General features: G+C 62.4%; 1 protein-coding gene across 3 annotated transcripts; it reads left to right on the top strand.

Annotated features, from left to right (window-relative positions):
- Nucleotides 1-153: 153 nt before the first annotated feature.
- On the top strand, nucleotides 154-9,042 carry ROBO4 (roundabout guidance receptor 4). Of its 3 annotated transcripts, none has more exons than XM_030505605.1 (21): nucleotides 154-248; nucleotides 331-375; nucleotides 457-735; nucleotides 815-953; nucleotides 1,028-1,155; nucleotides 2,069-2,181; nucleotides 2,265-2,484; nucleotides 2,571-2,692; nucleotides 3,112-3,283; nucleotides 3,678-3,828; nucleotides 3,908-4,020; nucleotides 4,688-4,864; nucleotides 4,950-5,226; nucleotides 5,311-5,595; nucleotides 5,677-5,766; nucleotides 5,916-6,125; nucleotides 6,216-6,365; nucleotides 6,449-6,598; nucleotides 6,946-7,265; nucleotides 7,356-7,493; nucleotides 7,590-9,042. In XM_030505605.1, exons 1-21 carry the CDS (start codon nucleotides 167-169, stop codon nucleotides 7,718-7,720), a joined length of 3,492 nt encoding a protein of 1,163 aa, XP_030361465.1. In that variant the 5' UTR covers nucleotides 154-166; the 3' UTR covers nucleotides 7,721-9,042. The 3 variants fall into 3 exon arrangements, with proteins under 3 accessions (XP_030361465.1, XP_030361464.1, XP_030361463.1); XM_030505604.1 differs by having other exon boundaries at nucleotides 5,913-6,125; nucleotides 7,359-7,493; XM_030505603.1 differs by having other exon boundaries at nucleotides 5,913-6,125.
- The last annotated feature ends 37 nt before the right edge of the window (nucleotides 9,043-9,079 follow it).

The following is a 9,079-nucleotide window of genomic DNA, read 5'->3' as shown; positions in this document are numbered from 1 at the left end:
TTGTTTCTTCTTCGTTCTGCTTCCTCCCACCGCCATGGCTTGGCTGAGGTGTTTGTGTCCAACCTCCCCTCGGCACTTCCCGGCCTCCGCGTCCGGCTATTGTCCCCCCCCATCCGGAGCCGGATCTGGCCCCGGTGCTGGCAGGGAGGGAACCGGGATTTCGGGAATGCTGCCTGGGGCCGGCATGGCGGGCAGCTGGGTGCTGGCCCTGGGCTTGGGGCTCTGCCTCAGTGCTCTGCAGCGGGGAGGTGAGTGTGGGGTGCCCCCCACCACCCCAAAACTAAGGCTGAGACCCACTGCCGTCGCCACCACTTCCTTGTCACCCCACAGGCTGCCACCCCCCCGGCACGGCCATGGCACCCCAAACTGCAGCTGGTAAGGACACCCTATGGGTGGGGGGCACCCCAAAACCTCATGTCGTCCTCCCCATCACCCATGGTGCCCCCTTTGTCCCAGTGCTGCGGGACAATTTCCGCCTGCAGCCGAGCGATTTGGTGGCCACGGTGGGACAAGTGTTGGAGCTGGATTGTGTCCCCCCCTCGGGGCACCCCGAGCCCCGCGTCACCTGGAAGAAGGACGGGGTGACCTTGGACTCGGCGGGTGACAGGTACGTGGTCACCAACGGGAAGCTGCGGGTGGCACCGGCGCAACGGAGCGACTCCGGGATCTACGTGTGCGTGGCGGCCAACGCGGCGGGCAGGAGGGAGAGCCGCGGCGCCCGCGTCTCCGTCCTCGGTAAGCCAAGGGTGTCCCATGGGGTGCTGGCCACACCACGGCCAGCTCTGGGGCCACGTCCTCCATGTCCCCATCGCAGAGAAGCCGACCATTGTGCGGCACCCAAGTGACACCGTGGCGGCGGCCGGCGGCACCGTGGAGCTGAACTGCAGCGCCCAAGGTGACCCAATGCCGCGGGTGCAGTGGCACAAGGAGCGTGGGGACCTGCCCTGGGGCAGGTAGGTGGTGGCAGGGTGGAGGTGTCCCAAACTTGGGGTGAGGATGGGACTGATGGAAGGCTGGTGACCCACAGGCATGAGGTGGACCAGGAGCACACCTTGCGCCTCTACGCCGTGACGCTCGCCGATGCCGGCACCTATGTGTGTACAGCGCAGAGCCAGCTGGGCACCGCCGCGGCCACCGCGCTGCTCCGCGTGGAGGGTCAGTGGTGGCACCTCCATGGCTTCATCCATCACGGGCAACCAGGGTCATCTGCGGGTCCATGCAAGGGGATTGGTCTAACAGGGGCCATCTAATGGGGTTCATCCAAGGGAGGCATCCAAGGGGACTGTGTCCAAGGGGGGTCCATCTAAGAGGAGTCCATCCAAGGAGGTCACCCAAGGAGAGTCCATCCATGGGGGTCCACTCAAGGAGGTCTATAAAAGGAGAGTCCATCCTTGGTGGTCCATCCAAGAAGATCGATCCAAAGGGTGTCCATCAAAAAAGGGTCCATCCAACTGAGTCATCTCAGGGTGTCCATTCAAGGAGGGTCCATTAAAGGGGGTACTTCCAAATGGGGTTCCATCTCAGGAGGTCGATCTAAAAGCATCCATTCAATAGGATCCATCCAAGCTATGTCCATGTAGGGGGATTCATCTAAGGGAGTGTATCCAGGTGGGAATTCATGCAAGGGCATCCATTCAAGACAGCTCGTCTAAAGCGGATCCATCCAAGTGGGTTTCTCCAAGCAGATCCATTTAGGGGGTTCTGTCCAAGGTGGGGGGTTGAAGGGAATTTAAAGGGAGATCGAAGAAGACATATCCATCCAAAAGGTCCATCTAAGAGGGATGCATCAATGGGTGTATATCATGGGGTCCATCATGGGGGTCCATGCAAGAGGTGTCAATCCAAGAGGTGTCAACCCAATACAAATCCATCAAAGGGTGTTGATCCAAGAGGGTCCTTCCAAGAGGTGTTAATCCAAGAAGGTCCATCAAGAGGGGTCCTTCCCTGGTGTCCATTTGAGTAGGTCCATCCGGGGAGCCACCAGGCTCTCCAGGGATGGGTATCTGAGACGGGTTCCTGGGGGACCTTGCTCCTGCCTGGCGCTGCCGTGACCTCCCTCTGCCCGCAGAGCGGCTGCCGCCGGGCCGGCGCGACGCTGCTCCTCGGGACCTGCTGGCCATGAGGCTGCACTTGGACAACGGCACCGTGCTGCCCACCTCGGCCGTGCGGCTCCGCTGGCGGGTCCGTGTCCCCTTGGGGTGGCTGGGATGGGACGCAGGGGATGGTGTCCCACCGTGGCGCATAACCCATCCCAACCCCTCCAGATGCTGATGAGGACACCGGTGATGATGGGCTACATGGTGCTGTACCGCTCTCTGGTCCCGACCACCACCTCCTGGGTCCAACATGATGCAGGCAAGGAGCTCAGCACCATCATCCCCGCGCTCCGCAGGGGCTACAAGTATGAGTTCAAGGTCCGACCTTACACTGGAGGAACCCAGGGCTTGGACAGCAACAGTAGATACCTCTGGATACCTGAGGAAGGTGTGCTGGGTGTCCCCAGGGGTGCTGGGTGTCCCCAGGGGTGCAGGATGGGGGGGTTTGTTGGTCTCAGCACCCCTGTCCTGCAGTGCCAAGCGCGGCGCCCCGGCACATCACCGTGGTCCAAGCTGAGATGGGCAACGGCACCGTGGTTGTGAGCTGGGATCCACCTCCTCCTGAGGCCCACAATGGCATCATCCGCGGCTACAAGGTTTGGGGTGATGGGGCTGGGGGGCTTCTGGCCAAGGAGGGTCCATCCAAGGGGTTTGTCTAAGGGGAATCCACCCAAGAAGGGAGCTTATCAAAGGTCTAGCCAAGGGTGGTCATCCAAGGAGTGGCTGTCCAAGGGGGGATCCAGGCAACGGATCCATCCAAGAGGAATCTTGACAAGGGGGTTCATCCAAAGGGGCTCACCAAGATGAAGGTCCATCCCAGGGCATCCATCCTAGCGGCATTCACCCAAAGGAGCTCATGCAAAGGAGTCCATCCAAGGGAGATCCATTAACAGGGTCCATCAAGGGGGATTCATCTAAGGGGACCCATCCAAGGGGGTCCATCCTAGGGATATTCATCCAAGAGGGTTCATCAAGTGGGTTCACCTGAGGGGGCTCACCCTCTTGGTGCCTGCAGGTGTGGTCGATGGCCGAGGGCTGGCAGCGCCCCACCAACAGGACTGTTGACGGAGGCACCCACCGCCTGGAAACCCGCATCCCGAGCCCTGGGGCCCAGCTCTGTGTCCGGGTGGCAGCTTTCAACGGTGCAGGGCTGGGGGTCCCCAGCAACGCCACCTGCAGCGCCATCGGTAGGAGACGGGGACCTCGATGGGGTGCAGATGGGGACCAAGATGGGGTGAAGATGGGGACCAAGATGGGGTGAATATGGGAACTAAGACAGGGTGAAAATGGGGACCACAATGGGGTTAGGTGGGGACTAAGATAGGGTGAAGATGAGGACCACAATGGGGTGCAGATGGAGACCAAGATGGGGTGAAGATGAGGACCTCTATGGGGTGCAGATGGTGACCAAGATGGGGTGAAGATGGGGACCACAATGGGGTGCAGATGGGGCCCAAGATGGGGTGAAGATGGGGACTAGGGGTGAAGATGGGGAGCACAATGGGGTGCAGATAGGGACCACGATGGGGTTAGGTGGGGGTGAAGGGGTGGCACAGTGGTGACACTGGTGGCACGTTGCAGGGGTGGCAGCAGGGAGCACGGGGCTGGTGCGGATGCTGCGGCAGCCCGTTGTCATCGCGGCCACCGGCTCGCTGCTCTGGTTGGCTTTGCTCGTCCTCCTCCTCCTCCTGTGCCAGCGCCGCGCCAGCCGGGACGCTGCCATGCGCCGCAGGTGACCCACCGCGGGGTGAGGGACATGGGGGGCTCCTGGGGGTGGGGTGGGATGGCCTCTGACACCCCTCGCCCCACAGGCTGGTGGCTGCGGATGCGCCATGGCTTGGTGGCCCCTGGAAACCCGGCTGTGCCCCACGGAACCGCAGCAGCAGCAGCAGCCTCCTGGGCAGCGACGGCAGGGACCCCTCCAGTGAGCCCCATGGGTGCTGGGACCCCTCCAGTGAGCCCCATGGGTGCAGGGACCCCTCCAGTGATCCCCATATGGGTGGTGGGACCCCTCCAGTGAGCCCCATGGGTGCTGGGACCCCTCCAGTGAGCCCCATGGGTGCTGGGACCCCTCCAGTGATCCCCATATGGGTGGTGGGACCCCTCCAGTGAGCCCCATGGGTGCAGGGACCCCTCCAGTGAGCCCCATGGGTGCAGGGACCCCTCCAGTGATCCCCATATGGGTGCTGAGACCCCTCCAGTGATCCCCATATGGGTGGTGGGACCCTTCCAGTGAGCCCCATGGGTGCGGGGTGCCCTCCAGTGAGCCCCATGGGTGCAGGGACCCCCACCTAGTGCCACGAGACCCCCACCCATTCCAATGTGGCCTCCATATGATGCCATGGGAGCCTACCTGGAACCCCCACCCAATTCCATGGGATCCCCACCCAGAGCAATGGGACCCCAACCCAGTGCCATGGGACCCCCATCCAGTGCCTGGCCCCTCACAGGGTGCCCAGCATCCCCCTGGGTGCTCCCAATTGCCCCTCTGCATGCAGCAGGTCCCTGGGGACAGACAGAGCTGAGGATGAAGGGGCCAGGGGACACCCAACTCAGCACCCATGGGTGCTCTGACCTCTCTCACCCCATAGCCCTGTCCTTGGAGCCATCAAGCCTTGGCCCCCCCACACCCTCCAACCACAGCAGTGCCTGTGTGGGGCACCCACCACCCCTTGGGGACACGGGGTGCTGCAGGGGGGGACACCCTGGGGTGCGCACATCACCCAGCACCCCAAACCCAGCACCCTTGGAGAGGCTCCGCAAGAGAGGTGGGTGCTGGGGGGCACTGGGGGGGGGCACGAGGGGCAGCGGGAGGTGGCTCATGGCTCTGTGTGTCCCCATGTCCCCATGAAGAGCTGCAGCAAATGCACAGCACCCCAGTGCTCACCGGTGGCCCTGGGCATGTCCCCATCCATGGAAGCGGAAGCAAGTGGGGCCCGGATTTGGGGCTGGAGTGGCCTCAGCGACGGGGACACGATGGTGACACTGGTGCGGTGGTGGCCGGAGGGGACCGGCAGCAGCTCCCGGTCTTCAGCACCCCAAAACCACGGCGGGGCAGCGCCTCCCTGGCCTCCGGTGCCGCGAGGTCCCCGGTGCCACCACCCCACGGCTGGCACCCGCCGGTGACGCGGTGAGTGCTGCTGTCCCCACCGTGGGCCACCAGATGCACCTCAATCCTCTGCTGCAAAAGCCACCCCGTCCTTTGTACCTGCAGGTCCCCAGCGACCGGGTACCCCAGGGACACGTCCCCGGGCCCTGGGAGCCCCAGGGATGTGTCACCGGCCACCAGGCACCCCAAGGACCCATCACCAGTGACCAAGCACCAAAGGGACATGTCACCGGCCACCAGGCACCCCAAGGACCCATCATCAGCCTCCAGACACCCTGAGGACATGTCAGCAGCCACCGGGCACCCAAGGGACACGTCCCCAGCCACAAGGCTCCCCAAGGAGAAGTCTCCGGCCACTGGGCACCGCAGGGACAAGTTCCTGGCCAGCAGGTACCCCAAGGGCACGTCTCTGGTCACCAGGCACCCATCAGTGGTGAGCAGGCACCCAAAGCACATGTTCCTGATCCCCAGGTACCCTGAGGACACGTCACCAGCCATGAGGCATCCCAAGGACACAACCTCAGCCTCCGGGAACGCAAGGGACGCATCCCCTGTCACCAGGTACCTGAGGAGATGTCCCCAGTCCCTGCACACTGAAGGGACATGGTTTTGGGCACCAGGTACCCCAAGGACATGTCCCCAGCCACCAGGCACCCCAGGGCCCCATCACTGGTCACCAGGCATCCAAGGGACACATTTCTGGCCAGCAGATACCCAAAGAACATGTCACCAGCCATGAAGCATCCCAAGGACACATCTCCAGCCACGAGGAACCCAAGGGACCCATCGCCAGCCATGGGGAACCCAAGGGACCCATCGCCAGCCATGGGGAACCCAAGGGACCCATCACCAGCCACCAGGCACCCTGAGGAGATGTCTCCAGTCCCCGGTCACCGCAAGGACACATCCCTGCTCATCAGGTAGCCCAAGGACATGGCCCTGGCCTTCGAGTGCCTCTGGGACCCACCGCTGGTGAGCAGGCACCCAAGGCACGTGCTCCTGATCCCCAGGTACCCTGAGGACACGTCACCAGCCGTGAGGAATCCCAAGGACACAACCGGACCCGCAGGGAACCCCATGGACACATCCCCTGTCACCAGAAACCCTGAGGAGATGTCCCCAGCCCCTGGTCACTGGAGGGACATGTTCTTGGGCACCAGGTACCCCAAGGACGTGTCCGCAGCCATCCCAGGGACCCCTTGCTGGTGAGCAGGCACCCAAGGGATATGTTCCTGGCCACCAGGTACCCCAAAGACACATCCGGGGCCACCAAGCACTCAAGGGACATGTCCCCAGTCACCAGTCACCTCTCACCAGCACTCAGCAATGGGCTCTTCACACAGCAGCGGGTGGCCAAGGAGATGGAGGTGGACCAGGACACCAACTGCACCAGGTACCTTCCATCCATCCCTTGGGATACCCCCTATCCCCTGGGATCCTCTCTTTGTGTCCCCATGGCCCCTGTAAGGACCTGCAGCAAGAGCACAGCACCCCAATGCTCACCGGTGGCCCTGGACATGTCCCCATCCATGGAAGTGGAAGCAAGTGGGGGACGGATATGGGGCTGGAGTGGCCTCAGCGATGGGGACACGATGGTGACACTGGTGCGGTGGTGGCCCTAAAGGACCAGCCCCAAAACCACATCAGGGCAGCACCTCATTGGCCCCTGGTGTCACAGGGTCCACCACTGGGACACCACCATGGTGGCAGCACCCATGGTGCTCACCGTGTCCCCTGCAGCCCCGCAGCACCCACCGCGCCGCTGTCCTTCTCCCCATTGCACACCTACGGCTACATCTATGGGCCGCCAGCCTCCGAGCTGGGCGAGGAGGAGGACGAGGAGGAGGATGAAGAGCAACCAGCGGCGAGGGGCTCCCCGGTGGGGTCACTGCTCAACGGGTGGGGGTCTGTCTCCGAGGACAACTTCACCAGCGCCCGCTGCAGCTTGGTGAGCTCCTGCGATGGCTCCTTCCTCCTGGACGCCAGCTTCGCCCGGGCGCTGGCCGTGGCCGTCGATGGCCTCTGCTTTGGTCTTGAGGACACCGATGGGACCTACAGAGGTGAGGAAGGGTCCCCAGACCCCCGCTCTGTCCCCCAGCATCGTCACCTCTTCAGGAAGGTGGCCCATCATGACGCCACCATCTCCATAGCAGGTCCCTCGCCACCACCATCACCCTTGGAGAGGATCTTCACACCCGGGGTCCCCATCCCCACCTGGGAGTGGGGGACAGCGCTGGGAATCCCACAGAGAATCGGGATGGAGGCGGCCGCGGGCACCCCGCAGTGTGGTGAGTGCTGCCCCGACGCCTGGTGATGGGCACCCAGGGTGGTGTGTGGTGTCACCCATGGCAGGGTGCTGGGCAATGTCCCCTTTTCCTTTGCAGGAGGCCATGGACCAGGCAGTGGCAGCTCCTGGGCCAGGGTGGGCGGTGAGATGGGGACAGGAGGGACAGGAGCATGGAGGTCCCCAGGGTGCAGGAGTCGCCTCGGCTCGGCCAAAATCCAGCTTTATTAAGTGGTGCCCCAAAAAGGGGCTCTTTGCAGCAAAAGCCACCCACAAAGGGGGGGTGGCACTAAGGTGGGGGGTGACCTTCCTTCTCCAGCATCCTTCCCCACTGTCCTCATCCCTCCCCAAGTGTCCCCATCCCTCCCCAAATTCCTCATCCCTCTCCAGCATCCTCATCCTCCCCAAATGTCCTCACCCCCTCTAAGTGCCCTCATCCCTCCTCAGTGTCCTCCTCCATCCTTGACATCCTCGTTCCCCACCCATCCTGGTCCATCCCAAGTGACCTTGTCCTTCCCCAGGGTCACTGTCCCCTCAACCATCCTTATCCACACTGACTGTTCTCATTCCTCCTGACTGTCCTCATCCTTCCTCATCATCCTTGTCCCATCTCAACCATCCTTGGCCCTCCCAAGTGTCCTCATCCCTCCCAAGCCACCTTGTCCTTCCTGAATGACCTCGTGCCCCTTGTGACCAGGGTTGTGACCAGAACCCTTGTCACCAGGGTTCTCATCCCTCCAGAGCATCCTCATCCTGCCCCAACCATCCTCACCCTCCCCACAAGTCTCCTTGTCCCTCCCACCATCCTTGTCCCACTGTGACCACCCTCCTCATCTCTCCCTAATGTCCTTGTCCCTCCCAAGCAACCTCGTCTGTCCCAAGTGTCCTCTTCTCCCCAGAGATCCTCAGCTCCTGGGCATCTTTGTCCTTCCTCAGTGTCCTCATCCCCACAAACATCCTTGTCCCCAAACTTCTTAGTCCCTCCCAAGGACCCTCATCCCTCTGCAGTGTCCTTGTACCTCCAAGTATGTTCCTCTTCCCAGCTGTCCTTTTCCCATCCAACCATCCTTATCCCTCCAACCATCCTTGTCCTTCCTCAGGGTCCTCATCCCTCCCCAGCATCCTCATCCCTTCCTCATGTCCTCATCCCTTTGCAATGTCCTTGTCCTCCCCAAGCATCCTCATCAATCCTTGTCCCTCCCAATTGTCCTCGTCCCTCCTCAGGGTCCTCATCCCTCCCTGAAGATCCTTCTCATCCCTCCCCAGCATCCTCATCCCTTCCAGGGGTCCTCATCCCTTGGGATGTCCTTGGCCTCCCCAAGCACCCTCATCCTTCCTCAAGCAGCCTCATCTCTCCCAGTTTTCCTTGTTCCCAAGGTCCTCACCCCTCCTTGAAGATCCTTCTCATCCCTCCCAAGCATCCTTGTCCATCCTGACTGTCCTTGTCCCACCCAAGTGTCCTTGTCCCCACCTTGTGCTGCCACCCACCAGCCGCTAGCTCTGTGCAACCCTATTTACATGGTGCCACCCAAATTAAAGACCATCCCTCCGTCCCCCGCTGTCCCCATCCCTGTGTCCCCAACCCCGCCA

Source organism: Strigops habroptila, chromosome 17, assembly GCF_004027225.2.
Source record: "Strigops habroptila isolate Jane chromosome 17, bStrHab1.2.pri, whole genome shotgun sequence".
Taxonomy (NCBI): Eukaryota; Metazoa; Chordata; class Aves; order Psittaciformes; family Psittacidae; genus Strigops; species Strigops habroptila.
This window is presented reverse-complemented; position numbering and strand designations above follow the sequence as displayed.

Bases quoted from the DNA above. Each gene is read 5' to 3' on its own strand.
- ROBO4 (XM_030505603.1), top strand. From the start codon at position 167: ATGCTGCCTGGGGCCGGCATGGCGGGCAGCTGGGTGCTGGCCCTGGGC. The intron at 4,865-4,949 runs GTGGGTGCTGGG...GTCCCCATGAAG, and splicing joins GGAGAGGCTCCGCAAGAGAG to AGCTGCAGCAAATGCACAGC. The intron at 7,266-7,355 runs GTGAGGAAGGGT...CCATCTCCATAG, and splicing joins CACCGATGGGACCTACAGAG to CAGGTCCCTCGCCACCACCA.